The sequence below is a fragment of the Chaetura pelagica genome, unplaced genomic scaffold, assembly GCF_000747805.2.
Source record: "Chaetura pelagica isolate M959 unplaced genomic scaffold, ChaPel_1.0 scaffold90, whole genome shotgun sequence".
NCBI classification, from domain to species: Eukaryota; Metazoa; Chordata; class Aves; order Apodiformes; family Apodidae; genus Chaetura; species Chaetura pelagica.
In genome coordinates this window covers 2,531,055-2,555,747 of record NW_009953496.1, presented here as the reverse complement: position 1 = coordinate 2,555,747, position 24,693 = coordinate 2,531,055, and the positions used below count along the sequence as shown (strand labels likewise).

The 24,693-nt window shown below is 37.7% G+C and overlaps 1 protein-coding gene across 1 annotated transcript in view; it reads right to left on the bottom strand.

The window, feature by feature from the left end:
• NKAIN2 (Na+/K+ transporting ATPase interacting 2) overlaps window positions 1-24,693 on the bottom strand; it is a 453,282-nt gene that overhangs the window by 289,738 nt on the left and 138,851 nt on the right. Inside the window, exons 2-3 of the mRNA XM_009999208.1 lie at window positions 3,488-3,536; window positions 2,403-2,540 (exon numbers count right to left, since the gene is read on the bottom strand). Coding sequence (XP_009997510.1) covers window positions 2,403-2,540; window positions 3,488-3,536 — 187 coding nt within the window. The remainder of the gene's footprint in view (window positions 1-2,402; window positions 2,541-3,487; window positions 3,537-24,693) is intronic.

Here is a 24,693-nt window from a genome sequence, read left to right as displayed (position 1 = left end):
AGGAAGGCCAAAGCCCTGTTGGAATGAAATCTAGCAAAGGAAGTAAAAGAGAGTAAGAAAGGCTTCTTCAAATGCATCAGCAGTAAAAGGAAGAATAGGGAAAATGTGGGCCCAGTGCTGAATGAGGTGGGAGTCCTGGTAACAAAGGATGCAGAGAAGGAAGAGTTAGTGAACACCTTCTTTGCCTCAGTCGTTACTGCTAAGACCAGCCAGTGAGAATCCCAGGTGCTGGAAATAAGAGAGAAAGCCTGGAGGAAGGTCAATAGGGACTGGGTTAGAAATTTGGGTAAACTGAACATGCACAAATCCATGGGCCCTGATAGGATGCACACATGAGTGCTGAGAGAACTAGCTGCACTGTCCATCATTTTTGAAAAGCAGGAGAGGTGCCTGAGGACTGGTAGAAAGCCAATGTCACTCCAGTCTTCAAAAAGGGCAAGAAGTAAGATCCAGGAAACTACAGACCAGTCAGCCTCACCCACATTGCTGGAAAGATGATGGTGCAGCTCATTCTGGAGGTCAACTCTAAGTACATGGGTCAAAAGAAGTTTATTAGCAGTAGCCAGCATGTATTTACCAAGGGGAAATCATGTTTGGCTAATCTGATAGTCTTCTATGATGATGTGACTGAATGGGTAGATGCAAAGGATGTTGTCTACCTTAACCTTAGCAAGGCTTTTGACACTGTCTCCCATGATATCTTCATGGGTAAGCTCAGGAAGTGTGGGTTGAAAAAGTGGATGGTGAGATGGATTGAGAACTGGCTAAGCAATAGAGCCCGGAGGGCAGTGATCAATGCTGCAGAATCCAGTTGGGGACCTGTAACTAGTGGAATTCCCCAGGGGTCAGTACTGGCTACAGTCCTGGTTACAGTTCAACATCTTCATCAACAAACTGGATGAGGGGACAGAGTGTATCCTTATCAAGTTTGCTGATTATATAAAACTGGGAGGATTAGCTGATACACAGGAAGGCTGTGCAGCCGTTCAGCAAGATCTGGACAGACTGGAGAGCTGGGCAAACTGGAATGTAATGAGGTTCAACAAGGATAAGTTTAGAGTTCTGCACCTGGGGAGGAATAACACCATGCACCAGTACAGATTAGGTGTTGACCTCCTGGAAAGCAGTTCCATGGAGAAGTATCTTGGAATCGTGATGGGCAATCAGTTATCCATGGGACAGCAATGTGCCCTTGTGGCCAAGAGGACCAATGGGATCCTGGGGTGCATTAAGCGTCTCCAGCAGATCAAGGGAGGTCATGTTTCCCCTCTGCTCTGTCCTAGTGAGACCCCACCTGGAGTATTGTGTCCAGTTCTGTGCTCTCCAGTTCAAGAGGGACAGCAATTTACTTGAGAATCTGATAGAGGGCTACAAGGATGATTAAGGGACAGGAACATCTGTCTTATGAGGAAAGGCTGAGAGACCCAGGGCTGTTTAGTCTAGAAAAAAGACTAAGAGGGGATTTTATTAATGTATACAAAAATATCTGAAGGGTGGCTGTCAAGAAGGAGGGGCCAGTCTCTTTTCAGTCATGCCCTGTGATAGGGCAAGGGGCAACAGAAACAAACTACAAACTACACCTCAACATAAGGAAAAACTTCTTTACTGTAAAGGTGATTGAGCATTAATTGGGCTGCCCAGAGATGTTGTGGAGCCTCCTTTCCTGGAGATTTTGAAGACTCTGAAGACCCATCTTGATACTTTTCTGTGTAGCTTGCCCTAGGTGATCCTGTTCTGGCAGGGGGATTGTGCTTGACAATCACCAGATGTCCCTTCCTACCCCTACCATTCTATGATTCTACAATTTTCAAGCCTTTTGTACTGGTCAAAGCACTAGAAATGGAAGAAGAAAATTCCAGTTCACATTCATGTGAGTCCCAGAGTTCTGACCTGAAGGAAACAGTGTGAATATTTCAGGCTTGTCATACATTTTTCCATGTTGATAATACATGGGTTGGAATATATTTAATTGTGTGCATTTTCTGTGTGCATTGTCAGTAACAACAATAAGTAGCTAAAATAAAGAATTGATCTTTTGTGTAGGTCCAGTGCATCCAGGACAATTATGCCTAGCATTTATTCCAGCTTTGATTCCTTTAATTCTGAAGGTGCCATCATTCTTTAAACTGATTTCAGCTCTTGAGAGTTCATGTAGCTTGTGACCAAACTGTCTTGCAACTTCTGTAGGTTGTTACCACTTAATTATTGCAGGTGTCGCAAAAGCAGCATAAGGGAATGTAAAATATTACAGAAGAAAGTTAAATCACAACAAGATTTCTACTTGATTTATAAGCAATAGAGTTTGGAACTCTTTTTTTTTTTCTTTTTTTTCTTTTTTTCTTTTTCTTTTTTTTTTTTTAATACATACACATCAAAACAAGTAAATAAAATCAAATACTCACTCCTGTTATGTAACGAGGTCTATACTGGATCGTTCCAAATAAGCCAAGTATGACTATAATAATGTGTATGAAATTTGCCAGTATGGGTGCCCACTGATAACCAAGGAAGTCAAATATCTGCCTCTCCAGCACAGAAACCTATGATTTAAAAGCAAAAGAATAAATAGATTAGAACAGACTATAAAATATCTATTAGGACATTTCCCCTTCCCATAGCCAAGATAATTGCTCTGAGTTAAAAAAATACTTCAGTCAGCAGTGAAATGAAATGAGTTTGCAGTGTTTCACCTTCTTGTTTTAATGAAAGCTGCATTTCTCACTGACAGTTTACTAAATTATATTCAGTTAGCTAAATTATTAATGTGGGCAATTCTACTGAGATACTAAACTGTTCACTAGGATGGTATGTTCGCATCAGGAGAAGGACAAATAATTTTGTTATATATACCAGCAAATGCTATAACATTCTGGGGTATTGGTGCTGAAAGTAAGTGGCAGGATTATGACATCTTCTGAGCTACTTTGCGTCCATTCACAAACACCATCCTACAGACTACTCCTGTCCCTTTACGTCCATTGTTTCCCTACGTTTTGATTTTTTCTCTTCCCTCTATCCCTAGCTATCCTGTCAGTGGACTTTAACCTGTATCCAAAAGTATGCAACTTTTTGACCTGGTTCCACTGATAATTACTTTAATTTACCACCTCTCACTGTCACAAACATCAGGTGAAGTATAAGCTGTTACCCAACACTTCAGATACTTAATTTTAAAAGTGAATTAAGGTACAATCTAGAGCTGTTGACTACTGTTTTCAAGCAATACCATCCTGAGCAGACAAAACAGAAGGTAGAGAAACTGCATTTCTAACAGTAGAAATTATTTCAGAATTCAAATAGTACGTGTTCTTAACCAGTGTTTAAATATTAAATCAAAACACAGCATTGCACCCCAACCCATAGGCAGAATGGCATGTTTTGATAAAAACAATTGTTTTGATAAAAAACAATTTCACTAACTGGAATGGTGAACAGATGAGTTTCACGAAGATATGGATAATTAAATAAAAATAATGACAATAAAGACAATGTCAACACCACACACACACAAGAGAGAAAGAAAAAGCAGGTTGTTTCTTTATCAAGTTTCATTAAATGACAAGTGACTATTTACTCAATTAATATTAAACCATGGTCTAATTGAATTAGGTGCATCTGCTACAGACTCCATTAATTTAAAAAAATAACACATTTAGAGATTAAGTACTAAATGAATAATTTACTGCTGATCACCACTTTTCTTGTCCAATATGGCTATGGGAGAGATTTTCAGTTATCATCCTGTAGTCCACTCCAACACCAACACTTTATTTGTGAAATTAAGCAAGAAAGCTTGCCCTTAGGCCAGCCTACACTTACACCAGTATTGCAAATGCAGAGAGTGTTAATTACTTAGTACTTACTGGTATATGTTGGACTTTAAGATAGGGATTCTCAAAATAACCCTGGGGAAATTTTTTACCGGTATAATTTTGAAATTGAAAGCTCAGGGTTTCATGTCAAACACTGAATTCCCCTCTGCAACTAAAATTCCTTTCACAAAATGCATCCAGATTTTAGCCAGTCTTGGTATTTTGTCTAACATTTTATTGTACAGATTTATTGACAGAAAGATACTCTGGTCCTATATCATCCCAGATATTAATGATCTGATTTGTCTTACCCTTCAACTCTCCATAGCAAAGCAACATCATAGAAGAGTTCTCAGAATCCCAACACATGACATTCTAATGGTGACAGTGGGATGAAGAAAGAAAAGGAAGGCCAAACTGTACCAGGAACTTAACGAAATCTCAGACTCCCTGTGCTTCTGAGTTTATCATTAAGAAATATTTCCTTGACTACTGACAAAGTTATTTATATAAAAAAAAACAACCAGTATGTGTCATATATCAGTACTACATATGTCTATGTGAAGTCTATTAGGAGTATAAGTAAAAGACCATGCTACACCTTAAGTGCTGCTTAATAGTTAACAAAGGGAAAATGGTCCCTCTGAAAATAGAGCTCCTATTTTCATCATCTGAATAAGGAGTAAATGAAAATAGCAAAGCAGTAGCAAAATGAATCTAGACTGTACAAGTTTCTAGTATAGTAACAGCAGGGAATCAGCAAGTAAAAAAAAAACCAAGGGATGAGGCAAATCATTCAACCAGTAGGAAATCATACAGTTAAGCATGCCAATTATAGAGGGAAATTGCAGCACTCTAGTTAATTATATAAAAAAGTAGAAAACCCTAATATTCCTGCTACAACTTAAGGTTGAAAGGAAACTGCACTATCATGCATCAAGGACATTTTGGTTTGTTTTGTTGGGGTTTTTTTGTGAAAAACTTGCTATGAGGCTGTGCTGAATAAATGGCTATTCTGTGCAAATCTGTGCTCCCCTTTTGCCAATGTCCTACTATTTTAAAATTATTATTTTTTTTTTTAATTTTGAAGACCAGCAATTTCATCAGTGCCAAGTAACCACTCCCTCAGATTTTGTGACCATGTTGAAACTTTCAGTGGGGGGACCTACCATAAAACATGGCACACAAGGCAGTGGGCAAATACCAGCTGTGCAGAACAAGGAGACAAGTCTGCACCACCTCTGTCCCTGTGTATCTACCTCACGTTTGCCAGAGGCAGACTTGCTATTAGTCTTTCTCCTGTCACTCCAAGGAATCAGCTATGTGTGGGGACTGCTGGATATGTGAAATGACAGTGTTCTGGTAGGCTGGGCAGAGATAAAATTCTGCAGAAATGCAGCTGCTGTTCCTTAGAATATCAGACTGCTGCAGCAAGGTGCATGGCAGATTTATCACATGGAAAAATAGGACAGAGCTAGATCTTTATTCCCACTTATTGAAGAGATGATGGTGGAGAGAAAATAAAAACAACCCACAAACAAACAAAGACAATATGGACTTACTACAGGCAGTGACTAAAAAAATAATCTCATTTGCTCTGTGCTTCTAAAAGGGGAAAAGTGAAAAGCAGGACAAAGTAATGACAACATATATTTTCACCAGTACTACACAGCTTCCTCCTCTTCCACAGGTGCCAGAATCATAAGGAACTTCCTTACATAGCAAGAGAAAATATAGACCTGATTTTGAAAGATTATGTTTTACTTTATTTTTAAAAAAATTTTTGGTTAAACAACTGCACTTCTTTCTCCATATCCTGTCCACCAGCTTCAAATGTGTAATGGTGTTTCAAGGACATTACAAAGAAAAAGGGAAGGACTGACAAAGAAATATTAATCTTTAAAGTCTAGGAATAAATAAAGAATTGTCTGTTTTCTTTCTTCTTCTGGAAACAAGAGTTTAAAATGAGAATAGGAGAGAGGAAAATATAGATGCTTTAGATTAAAAAGTACACTATGGTAAGAAAAATGTTTTACTTCAGCTTCATTTTAACAATGCAGTGAACCCAAAATGTAGGGTTATGGAGAGTTAGCTCCTAGAGTTAGAAAATAAACATCCACTACATCTTCCTCTTAGGCTTCCAAGTAAATCATTGATAAAATTACATAAGAGTTAAGTGTAATTACAGTGAACTATCTTTACTAATGCATTTTTTCCGGACTTCTGCTAACTCTTTTAAAAATAAATACAAAATAAAATCAGCCTGTATACTGTCAAGTTGGAATAGCTCAAACTATTTCCAGATTCTTGTCAGAGACTGGTTGTTAATAGGTTAACAGTGTTACTGACCTTGAGGGATCTAAGAATTGAATTTCCAGAGGATAAAGAAAACCATTTGAGATGATTCTTAAAGTATATGATTGGACTAAAATTTCAGACAGGAACCACAAAGGAGAAACCAGTCAAAAGATGATTTATAACACAAACTCCAAAATGGAAAATGACAAAATGCCTTTCCTTTGAAAGCTCCTTGAGAAGAAACTCAACCACGACTACTTCATAATGATACAAAATCAAAACTTTTCATTGATATAAATTAAAGTGCATACAGGCACACACATACAAGTGGGTATGTCTGGCTCCTGCCAGCCTGGGCAGCACATACAGCACCGAGGCACCCAGTACTCTGGGGTCTGGGGCAGGGTCACACTCAACTGATGGGGTCCCCAGCTAAGTCATGGTAACAGGCTCTCAGTGCACTCTAAAGGAAGAAGAGAATATTAGCTTAAATTGCAGTGAAGGAGAATTAAGCAACCATAGCTTAGACCATGACTGGTGCAGGCTAAGAATGAGCTACTGAAATTAAGCTCTAATCAGTAACTCATTAAGTCCCCTCAGCTCAATTGTATTGCTCAGATGCCCTCAGCTTCTAATCATTTGCTTGTTTTTTTAAGTTAGACACACAGGTTTTTAATGACTTTCAGGTCTTGGTTCTATGGCATAGAAAGCTAAAAAGAGCCCAATAAATGAAAGCATTTTGGGCCTGCAGCTTAGGAAATAATTCTAATGCTGAAGCCTACCTGCATCACACACAATATCCTCAGCTAACCCTTCCCCAGCACTTCCATCATTTTGAGGCAGAATGCATATATTTGTGCCATTCCTTAGAGAGGTTAATTTAATTTTTCATCAAAATTTCAGATAGCATCCTGAGATAGAGGACACAGTTATTTAATGAATTCTCCACAGTCACACAGCAGAAAAACATTGATATTTTGAAAGTCAAATCCATACAAAATACACCTACACATCTGCAAGTCTGCATGTGCATGTGAGTCAAGTCCTTCACTGCAAGACAGGAGGGAAAGAAAAAAAGTTGTTTGTTTTTTTCTGTAAGAAGAGTGGCAAAGCTAAAATGAAGTTCTATGAAGAGCTGTCCACACAATGGTGTTCTCAGCACATCTAATAAAAAGCACCACAAGCACAGGTAATTCAAGTTAAAATCAAGAAGGAATTAGTTTGCAGCTGTCCACTGGTTCCTTGAAGGAATCACAAATATAATACTAAGCCCCTGTCCTTAATCCATTTGATGCTGCTGAGAGAAGGAATAGACCTTCACAGCACTTGATAAAAAGGTAATCATGTTTTTTAAAAATCCTGTGCGGGACCACATTCCTGCACCATACTGGGTACAAGTGGATTTCTGCTATGACCTACTGAGGACAACAGGGCTCTCTATGGGCACAGAGTGTATTATAAGTCTCAGCTGCTGCCGCCTCTAGCTGAACATAGTAGTAATATAAAACTGTCAAACACAAGCTTTCTACAGCTGGTTTTCTGTTATAGAATAGTTTGGGTTGGAAGGGACCTCAAAGATCATCCAGATCAACCTCCCTGCATGGGCAGGGACACCTTCCAACCTGGATCAGGTTGCTCAGAGCCCCATTCAACCTGGCCTTGAAAACTTCCAGGGATGGGGCTTCCACAACTTCCCCAGGCAACCTGTTCCAGTGTCTTACCAACCTCATAGTGAAGAACTTCCTCCTAATGTCTAGAGAAAAGGAAGGGAATAGAGGGGCAAGGAGGGGAAACAAACAGGCTCAATTACACCGGTTTCACAGGTGCATAAGTAAAGATGACTGAAGGAACCTAAGCAGTGTTAGGCAACAGGGGTAGGAAAAGGGACACAAGTAGCATGTAGAAATGGGAAGCAGAGCTGCTATCTAAATAACACTTCAGTTACCATTACTCATGACATGAAAATAGGAAAGTCTAGATGAAGCTGAGCTGGTGAAGCTGTTTAAATTAAAAAAAATATTTCTTGTGCAATAACATATACTCAGGGCATTATGTTCATGATTTATAAACATTTAGACTCCATCATACATACATGGAGACCCAGTGACTCAAACAATTACAAAGCCAACACCCTGTCTTCCAAGAACTCTGGTGAAAGAATCACCTTCTGTGTATGCAGGCATAAAAAAAAAAAAAGAAAAAAAAAAAAAGAGTAGATTGCTGGCAGAATGCTTGATCAACAAGTTCAATTCTTACAAAATACTTGCTTCATCCAAGTTATGGAAGGTCAATATCCTTGAAAAAGATAAATTATGAGGGAAAAAATGAGGGAAGTCACTAATTTTACATGGATTTTTTTTTTGTATTTTAAATACTGCTTCCCAAAATTATTTTTAGTATAACCTTACAATTTAGATGACAAATCTTAAAACCAAGTTACAGCCCATTTTTGTGTGTGTGTGTGTGCATGTGTGTACACTTTAAGACTACAGAGTTTTTTATTCCTGGTTGGCCAACAGTAACAGGACTTAGATATGTATCAGAACCTCATCCTTTTGCATACCTGAAAGGAAATTTGCAAAATTTATCTTATGTAAACTGCCCTACCCATGAAGCTAAATATAATGTAATTAGTATTTCAGCTACAGGATGAACTTAAGTAATAATGCAGAGGTGCTAAGATTTTATTTCCTGCTAATACACATTTATATAAAAAATGTGTGCATTATTTTAATAAGACATTTGCACTCCACCAAGACCAGGAAGGTAAGGAATGAATGTGCCCAAGATGGTTCAGACTCAAAATGATAAATTTGTTCCAGTTATGAGGTTCATTTTTATCTTAAAACGAAGATAATATTAGAGCACAAAATATTCAGCTCTCAGGTCCCAGCTAGGAGTGTAATAAGCACTTAGTAAACCCTGCCGATGTGTTTTTTCAGAAACACTCAAAATCAGATGAGCTGCATGCATGTATACATAGAAAATAATCTTTACTAACAAAGATAGAACATATAAAATATATAGGATATATAAAAACAGTTAACACACTTGCTTAGATGTCATTTGTACCTTTAAAACGCCAGATTTACAGGATTGGTGAGAGCAGGCCTGTACCACAGGGGCAGAGATGTGAGGGCTGCCTCTCCCCACAGTGCTCCTGCAACTACAGAGCACAGGGCAGACAGAGCTGACATCTCTTTGCATGCCAATTTAGGCCTGGAAGCAGTACAACAACACAGTAGCCTGCCACAGATACAGAACCCTGCTGAAAAAGCTGTGACAGTTTGCTGGTACAAGCTTAGAGTAGGTTCAAGTATTAAGGAAACTACTTAAACACACCGGAAACCTATCAGTTCCTGGAGGCAGTGCTTTGCCTTATTAGCTTCATATGACCACCTGGTACAAAGTCAGGTAGGTCATGAGCATGGGCTGGGGTTTGATGCCTACTTTGCTTATGTCAAACTTCTGCAGGGATAGGCTAGCTGTGATTGTGGCCAAAGGATGTGTCATGATGATCTAACATGGCAGGCAGATGAATGCCATTGCAGCTGCTCACTCACTCTCCCCTGCCCCACTGGGGAGTTGGGGGCAGAATTGGAAAGGTAAAGGTAGAGACTCATGGGCTGAGATAAAAACTACTTAATATTTGAACTAAAATAACAACAACAGCAGTAATAATAGAATATACAAACAAGCAAGGGACAGTGCAGCTCCTCACCACCCAGTGACCAATGCCCATGCCTTCCCTGGATAGCAATTCCAGAGGAGAGAAACCCTGAAACCACAATCCTGGAAGAGACAGAGAGCAAACTTCCCAGTCAGCTCTCATATATGTACTGAGCATGATGTTGCATGACAGGGAATACCCCATTGGCTAGTTTAGATTTGGTTGCTTTGGCTGTGCTCCCTCCCAGCTTCTTATGCATCTGCACATAAGCAAAGCATAGGAAGTTTGAAAGTTCATGATTTCTTAGCAACAACTAAAACCATCAGTATTATCAACAGTCTTCTCTTACCAAATGCCATATAAATCCAAAATACAATGCTGTTCTAGCTACTAAGAAGAAAATTAGCTCTATCTCAGACTAAACCAGGACAGGAGGGTTCACAATAGATGGGTTAGTGACAACTGGTGGGAATAAGTTTAAACACTGGCACACGCTCAACCTCAGCTTCTCCCATTCTGCCACTGACACTGGGAAGATAAGACTGATCTTTCAGGGGTTCCCTTCCAACTTGTAATGCTGTTTTGGAGTTGACAAGAGAATGTACCTACGGTATCTTAACTTTCATGTAGCAAAACAATCTTCTATGTATATTTCTTCAGAGAAAATAGAATGTAGCCTAATAGCTGGGGAAAAGAAAAATACGTTCTAACAACAATGATAAAAAAACAGTATTCCTTTTCAGCTACACCTGAAAGAAACCTTATTAGGCAAATAATTTTGAGTGGTATTGGAAGGGATCGCATGCTATCTCATCAGGACTGCATATTGTGATAATAAGAACTGGGCATTTGGTATCAGAGGACAATAAAAAGAGAAAATAGCCCATCTAGAGTTACTATGGTGGTTTTACTTGTATTCAGACATGAGCGTCCACAAAGCAAGAGAGAGAATGACAACTAATCCATGTCAGAACTCTAAGGTACAGAGGGCTCCTTGCTTTGTAATTACTCATTCCACAGCTAAACCTGGGTAAGTAGGATGCTGACTTTGTCTGACCTTACAAAAATCGCTCTCTTAAGATGCTTCTGATGAAATATTCATTATTTTTATATAGAATATGTGAAGCACGTACTACACTTCCATGCCTTGGTAGAACCTTAAAGTTGACATTTAAACTTGTCCTGGTTTGAGCTGCTTTATGGAAGAGAGATAATTGACATCAGTTACAGTCAGAAAAGTTTGTAGCTGCTGAACTTTGCCTGCTATCTGTGTATAAAGCCAGTAGTCCTTAGGGAACTCCAAGTAGTGCTGAAGGCATCAGTCCATCTCCTCTGCAAGTTGGCTACATTAAGAGTCAGACTTGTCATCTACTCTCTGCACCAGAGTCCCGGGGACAAGCACAGTGTCTCAGATCTCATTTTTCGGATGTCAACCACAGCTGAGGAACACAGATTGTTGTCTACAACCCAGTTTGACTAACAGAAATTTCTATCCCAATCGGTCATGGTTTGGTTTGTTTTTTTTTCACAGAAAATAGGGCATTCTCATAGGCTAGTTCAAGACTGTTGATTCAATTCAAGAATTGTTGATTAGAGCCAGTCAATTTGCAGCAATTTTCAACATTTCACCATTAGTATTCAATCTGCTTTGGAATATGATTATATGAAAAAAAGGTAGCATATAAAACACTTTATGCTGTCATAATGATTACAGGAAAACCTTAGGTCATTGGGCAACTGGGGTGGGGGTCACCATTTCAAGCCCTTTGGAGAGCTGGAGTGAATCAGTCAGACACTGCCCTCAAAAGGATCCCATTAAATATTTGGAGTAAAACAGGATTTAGTGTGTTGGGTTTTTTTTGTTTGTTTGTTTGTTTTTTCTGGTATTATGAAACAGTATGTTGAAATGAGTGGGACCCTAAGATTCCTGTTTAAAGAAATACAAACCCCATAACCTGCCTCTAGAAAGCACAGACTCTGTAATATAAGTACACACTACAGATTACAGTCACATTCTCTTGCCTCTTCCAACATTAAAGCAATTATAAAATTAAAAGGCAGATTGCCCATTCCTTTTCACCAGCCCTGATGACAAATGTAATGATAAAAAAGCTAGTCTGTAATGATAAATGAACTTATACTGCATGTTGACCTCTTTTTAGTAAACCAATTCATGTATGCATACAAATATCTCCTTGTCTTAAGTACATTGCTTCTGAAATATTGCCTGTTTGCAGCCAGGACTTATCAAACTACAAGGTAACAAATAGTGAATAGTCTTATAATGAAATTCTGGCTTACGAGACAGTGAATCACAAAGCTCTACTCTCAGTTTGTTAAGATTAAAAAGTTAAAAATATGAGGGACAAGGAAAAGGATAGATGCAAAGCTCTAACAAAAGACCAAACATGCATGATGAATGCTTGCTATATTCTGTAGTGAACTGCTAACAGGTGCTACTGTATCCCAGCAATGAGGACAAGCACAGTGTCAAAATATTACACTTCAATGTGAGTAGATTGTCCAGAACATTAAACGTAGTTGGATCAACACTAAAATCTTCAAACCAAAGGGAGAAAAAGGAAAAACAACAAAAACAATAAAGAGGGCTAAAATGTGCCTTCTTATTTTCCTAAATGTTTACTGCAGTCAAGAATGTTTCTCTGATTTACATGGAGATCATTTACATCAAATAATTTGCAGCTAAACTGATTTTTACTGGGTGTTTATTTTGTGTAAAAGTTAGTGTTGAATGTCCTGGATTAAACCCATTTGTTTATCCAAAATATACAGTCAAGCACAGTAGTAGTCTCTCAGCAGGAATTTCAAAGATGACGATACTGTTAAATTTATGTAAAATAAGATTTTTTTTACATTGCTTATGTACCTCATATGGTAAAATACTGATAAGTAGTACTATACTTCTCTGTATTGGAACAAGCATGACATCAGTTTGCTGACACCAGTTGGTACCTTCATTATGTGAGGAAGGCTGGAGAAGGCTGCCTAACCTGTATAGCTAACATCATGGCGTTTGTGGAAGCTTTTAGCTTCATACAAGAGCCAATCACATATAGTAAAAGAAAAATTGCTTCATTACCACAGATTATCTCCTCCTCTTCTACATTTGCCTTGAAATCCTTGTTTCTCTTACCTTCCAATTTGCCTTGTTTAATCCAGTGCTCACAGGAATTCTTCTTGGAAGCAGCAAAAGCTATAATCTAGAATGACTGCAAGCTCTCTTCCGGAAGAGCCCTACCCCTGCCTGTAGCTGCCATCATTCAAGTGGCACTTGCTGATACGATAGCACAGAGTTGCAGCAATTTCCTTCCACTTTTCCATATCTCATATCCCCAGCTGTTCCAAGGGGGTGATCACCTTGCTAGTTTGATGAGGTCTAGAAAACTCAGCAATAATTATTGTGCTGGCAGTTCTGAAGGCAGCCAGCATCACCAAGGCAGGAACTGGAATGGAGCCCAACGAACAAAGCAGAATTTACTAATTTGTTGCACAGAATATTTTGTTGTTAGCAATAATCCTGAGCCTTGTGACAGAATATGAAAGGAAAATTAAATTGCTTGAGCTAGACTCTTGTACAGTGCCTAGGGAAAAAAACCAAACCAAAACAAAAAAAACCCTGACAATTTAATGTCAGCTGCTTAAATCTAGCAATTTTAAATGCTCTGGCTTGTTAGTAAATGACCTTCTCAAATTCCACAAAACACAATCATCTATTCAATAATGACCTGTCAAAAAGAGGTGTTTATAATTGTTTTCAACCAATTTAATGTGGATTAGACTAGGAAATAAAGACTAACAGTGCTTGATTTAACTTCAAAACTTAGGCTATTTTACGCAAGATTGTAAAAATAACAGAGTGGAGCTTTTTTCCTATAATTGTATTAGTGCTTTAAATTATGCATGTCTACTGACTCTCTAACCTTTGTTAGACAGTGGCTTTTAATACAATTATTTGAGGAAGCTACAATGTCTTTTTCCAAGTGGACTTCTATTATTACTGAAACAGTAAGAAAAAATAACATTTACATAACACCAAATATCTGTGCATTCATTAGTAGCATAAGTGATCACTTTAGAGAGAGTAATTTTAACTCACAAAAACCAAATCTGATAAGATTGTGTGTTCTGCTTCTCTGCTAAAGCAAAATCATAACTTCATGCAACAAATGCTGCACCTGTTGGTTCCTGCTTTTTACTGCATTACACTTTTCTGACTGGGGTAATGGTTTTACTCTATGGTTTATCTCTAGCCCCATGACATGACAACTAGAACTCCATTCATAATGAAGATGCAAGCACTTGAACTCCTTGGCAAACAGCATAGTTAGGTGGAAAGGAAACTTACTTTAATGAGAACTGCCTTCTTTCTGAGTGGTAAAAAAAACCGAAGCAGAGTCAACCTCTTTTACCCCGGCTGCTCTGTTACTGCAGCTAAGGAAAGAAAGCATCAATGCCCATTCAAAATGCCATGCTATTGACAGGTACATTGGAGAAAAGTAAGCATTAGATAAAGCTTGTGCACATCTGGGAAAATATGAAGAAAATAAAGGATTCATCACATTTTCTCTTAACTCACTATACAAAGAAAATCATGCCAGAAGGTAAAACTCCAGGGTAAATACCATTTTTTTTATTGTGGGAAACTAACCGAAGTGCTAGCAGATTTCTGCTGAGAGCTGTCAATGATTGTTGGTGTCTATGATATCTTGGAAGTGATGTTCACGTTCTCGCTTTGTGAGAAGCTCAGGTAGGAACAACTGCTTCCTGTATAGCTGCCCTCCCCTAGTTGAAACTGCCTTCCAAGCTGTGGTGACTGTTGATTAACTGCAGCCCAGTCCCTTCATTCATCCTTTGCCCAGAAGTAGGTTTTGCCACACACATGGATGTAAAACACTTACAGCTGAGCAAGTAAACTCTCCACATGTATTGACACTATTTTCCTGGAAAAGAAGACACTGGTCCATCCTGGACATAACTTCAAATTAAAAAGCAGAGGCAAGGTCCAATCCACCTAATTTAAGACCCTAACTTCTGTCTACATTTTAGGTATTGACCTTTCACCAAATTTCTGATATACTCAATTAAAGAATGTGTTTCTGAAGGGCTCCAAAGGGAGTGCAGGTACCCAAATCAGAAAAACTGCGTCTGATCCATCCACTTCATCTATAAGTGTTATAATTATTAATTAATTTATATGACTGATAGTTCATAAATAAACTGATCGGAGTCTGCCACAAATTCCCCACGGGATTCAGACAAAATCTGTTAATCTTAGAGAAACACATATAGTTTGTATTTACATCCTGGTTACAAGACAAAGTCATTTGGAACTGTAGATTTTATTGGCTTTTTCTAATTATTAAGTTCCCATCTTATTTAAATATTTCTGCATATTTTATTTTGTGTATCAGATTCACCTGCAAGGTGAAAAATCTTTAATGGTAATATTAGTTGTCAGCATTATTATACAATGGACTTTCTTTTCCATCCTTCTAAAAGGAGATCAGGAACCAGAGGCAACAACAGTTAATTTTCTATCAACAATCAGTGTCATGAAGTAAAAATCTGGTCAAATGCTATTCAAACAGATTCTTTTCCTTCTGTATTGCAGGTTACAGTTAGGTCAAACTGGGAAAACATTTTGATGAATGTAATTTGTTGTGGAACAATCAACACTACTTTTGCTGAAGGATGTTAAGAATCAGTGGCTGAATCTTCACAGTACACCTGTTCTTTCATAAAGCTTGGGCAATACTGAACACTTCAAGAAAGCATTCTGTAAGAAGATGTTATGTGTGAATTGATTAAGTTTTCTGATTACCCAGATTTGCTTGGTAGGCAATATTAAAAATGGCAGCAATTTGTTGCAAAGAATATCACAACAGTGAGTGATTGTGCATTGAAATGGTAGATTAAATAAATTCCTGATAAATGTCAAATGATGTAACATCCTGGGAAATAACATATACACAGTGAATGGTTCTACATTAACTATTACTACTCGGGAAATTATAAATTTATTCCAGATACAGATATTTAGCATAAAAAATGTCAGCCTGATGGTAACCAACCCCCAAATTTTAGAAATCGTTAGGAAACAGTGAGCAATGAAATGGGGAACTGCACCATACTTGCAGTACTAGATGCAGTAAAACTGCAAAGGTACAAAGAAATATAATAGGGATGATCAGAACAGTGGAGGATTTCTACTGAGGACAGACTAAACCAATTAGGACTCGAGGTCAGAAAAGAGAGCGCTGTAGGGGGATATGAAAAAGTCTTTAAAATCAAGGATGATATAAATAAGTAGGGAAGAAGTTTTATTATTTCTTCTTGTACTAGCTATAGAGATAGCCAGCTGCAATGATCTGAGAAAAAAAAAAAAAAAAAAAATCACAAAAAAAAGGGTAATATTTTTCCACAGGGCTAATAGTGAAACTTGGAAAAATATTGTCAAAGGCTTTTGTGTTTTAGACAGAAAAAACATTAGAGATTTATGGCAAATTAGTCCATTGAGAGGAGTTAAAAATAATGGTCTGACCACAGCCTTTGTTTTAAAAAGTCTCTTAATTATGAATTTCTGAAACCTGGGAGGGCAAATTGAAGGAATAGCCATGTTGTAGAGGGTCCTGCACTGTCCACTAGGCGACTGCTACTGGCAGCTGCTTGAGGCAAGTTTCTATGCTGAGGTGATCTTTTGTTCTCATCTAATATGGCTTTTATATCTTCCATTTGAAGCAGCTTACAGGATTTTGTTTTGTCTTGTTTTCAGTTTAATTTTCAATGAAATTACTGCAAAATCACAAATCATATTAAAATGATGCCCACTAAAAGCATACAAGAATAAATATACTTATGCATAAGTCACAGACAATTATGCCTTCAGACTTCTGAAAGTGTTAATATTTAAGTTGGTTCAGGAACAAAAACCAATATGATCCAAAATCATATTGCCTAAACATATTTATAAAATGACTTTTCAACAGGATCATTTCAGAGATATCCCCCCTTAAAATTTCAGTAACACTGCAGGACAGTAAACTTTTCTCAGCTCCTGTTAGAAGCTGCTCTCTAGTGGCTAACAGGAAAGACCAAGAATTAGTAGAGAATTAAAGGAAATAACTTTCTTTATTTAAAACTCTTTATCAATTTGTTTCCATTTTAATCTCTTTGCACATGTTACATAATGCTGATGCTGAGCAGAACCAGTTCAAAAATTTTGGAAAATACTGTACTCTACTTACATGTCCAGATACTGGAGGGGGTTGGTGGAGGGCAGGAATGGAGGTGGCAAAAATGAGGCACAAGTCAAGTATTTGTGAATAAAATGAGGCTGCAAGAAACCTTGGTCCCAGTTTGGATTTATCCATTCTTAGGTCCAGGTAATTTTGCCCATCCTGGGATATGTATTTCTGTGCTGATTCTACTCAACTATTTCCCTTCAACTGATCTGCTCCTCTGTGGTCACTAGCAAGTCTAAATAAATAAAACCTGCAAGTGGTGGTATACCATCACTGAGGCCCTTGATTTTTAAATAACCTTTGTTCAGAATTGGTTTATACCAGTTACATGTATACTTAGCAGAACAGCCTCTATCAGTACAAAGTAATTTCATGGAACAAAATTTCTTTGAAAAACAGTCTCTGGCTTTTCAAATTTAAGCTGTTTTACTAACCTACAAGAAAAACACTTTGTTTTATCAGGAACTGTACTGCTACCAGAGCTGTAGTGAATCTATTCTCCCCTGACTTCCTTCACTCATCCTACGAAGCCTTCAATTATTTTGGTTGAGCTTGCCTTGTCTTACTGGCCTTTATAAAAAACAGAAGGCACAAAAGATAACTGATGTTTCCCCATCTGTTTCCTTAATAAATGCCCTCTGCTACAAAGGACTGGTGTGAGGACAAGAAAATAGGACTCAGTTATCAAACCATACACCCAGTGCCACCAGAGATCCAAGCTGTGTTTTGATAAGGATTTCCTGGATGATGTGACAAAATTCTGCCTGAATCTCAGAGGTATCTTAGGCATCTGGCAAAAACACTTCATCCAGATCATGAAAACAAATAACTTTTAATTAGTCAAGTCCTAAACCCATCTCTCACTGCTCCCAAAAAAAACCAACAAGCCTCCAGCTAAAAAAATATCTCTGGCACTGATGTTTGAAAACATGAGGCTTTGTTATCTTCTAAAGGCCCCAACTGACAAGATTAAGTAACCAAAAAAAAACCAAAATCAAAATCTGACTTGTATGTAAACATAAAACAACCTTCAATTTGCAATCAAAAAGATCCATATGTGATTACTTTGTGCAACACTCATGAATTATTAGTCTGGTTTTGGATATCTTTCTAAGTGCAGCTGTTTGAAATAATGAATTGTTTTCAGATACAGACATGCTAACAGTTAACAGCATTTTTGTTCTGGTCAGATATTTTATTACAGATAAAGCTCTTTGTGTTTAAACATATCCCAAAGAAAGAGGGAGCAGGATGTGTCCTTTCTTTAATATCTCTTGTGTGTGATGGATTTCAAACTAGGCACTGGTAATCTTTCCAACCTAACTGGCCAAAAGTGCTTTTCATACTAATGCTGTGATGGTGAAGGACTCTCAGAAGGATGCTCTACTCCCTGCACCTTGTATGGAGGACAGGCTATGTTTGAATCTTGCCCGGTATCTGGCTTTCTCCAGAATACCATATGTCACCACATAGGATAAGCTCTCTATGTTTTCTATTTCAGATAAAGGAAATCCAGCCAACGGACTCCCAGGCATGCCGCAGTCATAGATAAGCCAGTTGAGAAAATAATTGAAAAAAAAATATTCACATTTAAGTTGAAAGAATCAGTTCATCCTACTTCACTCAGGAAAAGCTCAATTGTTATGTGCCATATGTATGATCTCTTTTTTGGCACAGTGTGCTATAAGCCATTGCCAGAGGCAGAACATTGAACGAGAGAAATCAATGATCATTCCCATGTGCCAAACCAAGAAGCTGTCAATAGGGTGAAGCACATTCCAGTTGAAATGCCTGGAGCACCTTTCATATGTCTTATTAAGGAGTGGGGTCCTTGGCTGGATTAGTCCTCATAGCCTGGGAAGGAAGCAATACATTTCCCAGAGAGCTATCACTGCAGAATGTAGGAGGGAAAAAAAAAATAAATATTTATAAACTACAAAGTTCTTTGGCAAAAGGTCAAACTGTGGATGAGGATTAGTCTTCAAGGAGAAAAGACAAGAAGAGATTGAAAATGGTACTGACATAAAACAAAACACAAAGCCAACTCACAAACAGATGAAAGAGCTGAGATAAAAATAAATATGTGGCATAATAATTAGAAAATTTTGTGCTTTTCTTTACAGGCTGAAGTTTGTGAATTTGAAATAGCTTCTTTGGAAAAAGTTTTTCTGAATAGGTTTTATAGTTTATTTATCTGGATACAGATTGCTCTAGCAACTTGCAGAACTGGAAGAATGAGAATAATTGCAGTTCTTATACTGTGGATGCTATTGTCTCTGCTCTTCCTGAAAATGGAGCAATAAAATAAACTCACCATCTGAAAAGGGAACAGAAGAAAGCCTGTTGTCTTGGTCCTTTTCTGAAGAGAAGAGATTTTTAATATTATTTTTCCCCTTCATTGAAGAGGAAAATACCTTCCAGTGAAAAAAAGTATAAATGGTTTGGAATAACACATTACAAAACCAGTTTTAAATTCTGAATTTATCGTTTGATTAACAGATATACATCTCAGGAAAACAAACAAATGTGTTTTTTTTTTCTCCAATACACACTTTGCATTGAGTGAAAATGTCAACTTTTTAATAATCTTTGTTGAAAAAAGTTTATTGTCTAATTGTATTTTGGTGTAAATGAATCTTTGGTAAGCCTTCAGCTAAGCACTTCAGAAATAGTTTCCTAATCCATAAAATCTACTTTGTTTTACTGCACAGGTTTGAAAAAGGGAAATAAAAACATCCCTATCTTGGAGTTTTCTAAAGCAGGCTTAACCCACTGCTTTAGCAAGCACTGAAGATGAATTGATATATCCTTGAGCCCACTGCTGCATTGACACAGACCAGGCTTCTTTGTGATACATTACTAGCCCAGTGAAACCCAGACATTTCAATATGACTTCTCTGACCTCAGGTAAAAGGACTGATACATAGACATGAATTCTGACCAAATGTAGTGATGGGCAGGTCATCTAAACCACATCCTTAAAACACGACTGCCACAATAGTCTTGCTCCTTTTCCTGGCTTTTGTGATCGTCCAATCGTCCAGCACTTTGTTCAGATACTAATGATAACCCTCAGTCTTCATATACACTTTGTATGTCCCCTTTCCCAAGGATCCCAGCAGTGACCTGAGGAAAAGATGAGGAGGTTCTGAGTCATGTATGTACTGAGAGATGCAATTCCCTTGCAGTCTTGCTCACTTGCACTCAAAGGTGCCACCCATTCAGAGTCTTCCCTCTTTGCCTAGCCATCACTTTGCAAAACTTACAATGTTAATTTAGGGGAAATAGTTTATTGGGAAAAATAATGTAAGCAATTAAGAAATACAGGAAATGCATGTATGAAGTATGTGAGAGTTTTCAGTAGCATTGACCAAGTCTAATACATCACATTATATTGTATTCATGTAAGCTATTTATATAAGTTCCATCAGAGAATTGAAAACACCTTTTATGCAAGTTCCCTTTTGGTTTTCAAACTGTAACTGTTCTGTGACCGTGGATGATAATACTTTAAAAAATATTAAAGAATGTCAGTAGGCTTTTTAAAGCTGTCATCTGGAGGGAAATACTTCTTGTTCAGAGTCCTGGAGGGACAAGCACTTGCTAAGCTATATCACTCCAATTTTATTCTTCCTCCCCTTGCCACTCTATGTAAACTATCCCTGTGCCAAACTAATTTTCCTCCATCAGCCTTAGTTGCCTTTGTATTCTTTGTTTGTTTTTTTTTGTTTGTTTGTTAGTTTTGTTGTTGTTGTTTGGTTGCTGTTTCTTGGGTTTTTTTGAGGGGGGTGTGTTTGTTTGTTTTGGTTTTGGTTTTTGGTTTGTTGTGGTTTTTTTCTGTATATTCAATTGTTAGGATGGCAATTTTTTCTAAGAGGCTTTTCAAGGAGACTATGAAGAGAGGTTTATGCTTCAGAAAGCTATACTTAGCAGATAAAGACAAGGTTTGCAGCCCAGACAGAATGCAAAATTTCATGTACAGTGGTAATTTATACCACTAAAAGATGCTCTGTCATTTGAATGAGCTTGTACTAAGTCACTAGGATTATTAAATTGGTTTTGGATTGCTTCTCTTGCAGTTTCGCTCTTCTTACCTCCTCCACAGCAATACAATCCAGGTACAATTTTGATTCGTAAAAGTTCATTCCTAAAGTTAATTTTAACATCTACTTCAGGGCAAAGCATGAATCAGACCTGGCTTTCCTGAAGAGAATGGTAGCTTGTGTTGCTTGGCCAATACTAAATGTGATGGACATTTTTTAAATCCAATATTCAGTCAAATATAGCCAAAACAGCAAAAAGCATACTGATTTTTAAAAGTGGAATTTATTCTAGAACAGATGGTTGGAATAATGTCAGTGCCCTAACTGAAAAACACTAGTGCCTATATACCACCCTGACAGCCAGAGACCCCAGCTGCTTAAAAATGTGTACAAGAATGTCACACACAAGACAAAGTCTTCATTTGCCAAACAAGATGTGATGCAACACATCTTTTTGAAACAAAATAGAGCAGAGTAGCTTTAACATCAGGCTGAGAATTTTGCCCAATTTCTAGATTTTTGAAACATTTGCCATGGTACAGCTTCACAGAATTGTAAATAGTGTGGGGTTTGTTGTTTGTTTGGGTTTTTGTTGTTTATTTGCTTATTTGTTTTCTGAATTAAGAAGACTTTGTTGAGTATTCTAAGTATTTCAGAACAATTAAACTGGTATTCTTTCACTATGTTTACAGTCACTTGTCTGAAAACTGTAGGAATCAGTGCAGCTTTCTCTAAACTGTGGGATGGGCCCCTGCAGTGTTTTACTCTGTCAGTGTGTAGTGGGAGAAAGCAAAATCTGTGCATTCAGAGATGTTTAAGGAGTTTTCAGGAAAAATGGTTAGGATGGCTACTTTGGCAACAAAAGCTAGATTTTTTTTTGCCTAAAGCTAACATGGTCTCCAAACTGAGTTCCAACAAATCTGCTTTCCAGCAGACTGATTCTGAACGTGGTTAAAGTAACCAGGTTGTCTTACCCTGTTTACTCATCTGTGCATGCTCAAAATGGCCTCAAAAGGCAGAAGAGACGACATTTGTTAACAAAGGCTCCATTACGATCTGGAGTCAGGCAGATAGATGTGAAGTCTGGCTAAATTCCATTTTAAAAGTTGGATTTGGAGCTCATAACTTATTTAACATCTTAGTGGTTAAGCACTGATCCAGAAAATACCAACACTCATTCCCAGCTGTCCACAGCCTTGGGTGCACTACAGTATGGAGCAGGCCCATTCAGTGGCAACCTGAATGTAAGAACTGTCTCCTGCTGAATCTGTATGGAAAGAAAAGGAAGTAACACAAGGAGAGCAGCCCAAAGGTGACTAACATTTCTTACTGGGTTCATAAACATCATGCACCAGAGACAGACAGCTTCAGCAACTTGAGCTGTCTTCTGCACCTGGCTAAGTTAGATGTATGACCAAAACAGAGAAAATACATTAGGAGGGCTAAAGCATTCACACCAACACTGCAGGTCTTCAGAGGCACTGGCTTGTTGCCACCTACTTTGTAAGGTCAATTTAGGTAGCCAATGTGGCAGCTGTAGATGCTAGTCAGCTTTTGACTGTAGTGACATCTGAGATAAAATCACAGAATGCTTTGGATTGGAAGGGACCTTAAAGATCATTCGGTTCCAACCCACCTGCCATAGCAGGGACACCTCCCACTAGACCTTGAAGACTGACCATAGTTAAATTTCTATTTCTGTGGTAAATGAATTAATAGGCCTATGGTGCTAAGGCTGAACATTCAATGCATTAGAAAATCAAAAAAACTGAAGCCATGACATCCATATAATTATTCTGAATCTCAGTTAGGGATCTATTTTCTGATTGTCTTAATTGTGCAACTGGGAACGAAACTGAAGCCTGAGCAGTGCAATTGTATTTTGATTTACAAATTACTCTTATTCTATTCCATTTGGAAAAAATGAATTTCAAAGGTAAAATGGTATTTCAGACATACTCTATGAGAACAAGTTCCATGTTCTGTATGATTTATCTTTTAAGCTCTAAAATGATAATTGCATTTAAATTACTCTCCAGTTCTATTGCATTAACATAATTGTGTGTCAACTAACAAGATGTACTCATAAAATGGAGTATTTCTAGGCCATTTACACATGTAATAATACGTTATTGTTAAATTTACAGTACACTTAATACTTGGCCTAGCAACTCAGTCTTGCTGAAAATGGTGCCATTAAATAATAGCAATTCTACTATTTCCTGTTGACCTCCATGAACACCTCAGTACTCTATAAAGAACAGAAAAATTAGTGTTGTGATATTACGCATCTCTAAAGAAAAGCAAAGCCCTTAAACACGAGGCCAGAGTAAGCGCTTTTTTCAAACTGTAACACTCTCTTCAAGATAGGAAGGAATGTTGCCTTTGTAACCGGTGCAGCAGAAGCAAGAGTTAAGTTTTTCTTTCACTTTGTGCCAAATTAGTAATTCACAAAGTCACTTGGAGAATTAAAGTAGGCAATTTCAGTGATTCAGTGCTGGACCCAGGAAGCAAATTTTTTTTCTTCCCTCCACCATCGTCAACAAAAGTTCACAATGAATTTATTTTCTCTTTCAAAATAGGACCTTCAAAGTGAGAATTCAATCATCCTAGTGTAAATTGTTAACTTGATTAAACTATTCAAGTATAAAAAAGATGTATTCTAAACTCTTGAATCAATGGGATAAAGGTTTTGTACAACTTCAGGAAAAGGGGCAGCTGATAAGAATTATTGTTAGGTTACAAATTACTTCCTTTTCCACCCTAATGCAGAAGTGCTCTCCCCAGTAGAAATGTTTCTGACAGCTAAAATGTACCTATAGACTGCTTGGCTTCCAATGAAACACTGCTAAGTCTAAAAGGCTCCGAGAATCTTGACTGGTCTGCTCGCAGGTTGCAACTTGTGAATCTTTAGCTTTACCTAAAAGGCAACGACTTGTGAGTTGGCAGTCATGGCACATTTTGTTGTTTGAATACTCTTCTTTTCCATGAGAATAAAAGCAGATATTTCTGATGTGCCAGTCTGGGATTTTTCTGCTCTACTCCCAAATCAACACTGATTACATTCAGAAAAGTACTAGAAGATGCTTTTCCTTTATTTGCAAGTAAAGTTTCTCACGAATACTTGAATTACTTATTTTTCACATACAAGTTTGTCCATTTTTTTGTTTCACAGTAAATCAAGACAAGACTTCCTTGGCTTTATATTTTCCTCAATAGTTCCTGGATATATGTTATGAGTTTCCAGAAACTGCCATTTTCTTTGAGTCAAATATTCCATCAGAATGAATATTCAACAGAATATTCAACCAGAAAATTAAATCTCCCATTAACAATTAAAGGGTATGCACAATTTACGGGCGAGCAGTTGTTGTAATTAAAAGAAAAAACTGAAATGGAAAATGCCTTAAATCTGAAAATCGCTACTGAACATTTGTGTTAGCTACTTTGCTAATCTCTGGATTCAGAAGGGCAGTAGTGCTGTGCACAGACTGGGAGATGCCACACCAGAGCAAAGAGCAGCGGAAGGGTTGGCAGTCTAGGAAGCAGGGAGGGGGAAAACTGCTTATTAAGCCTCTTCCTTCCTTTCATTGTCAGTTTTTTCCCTA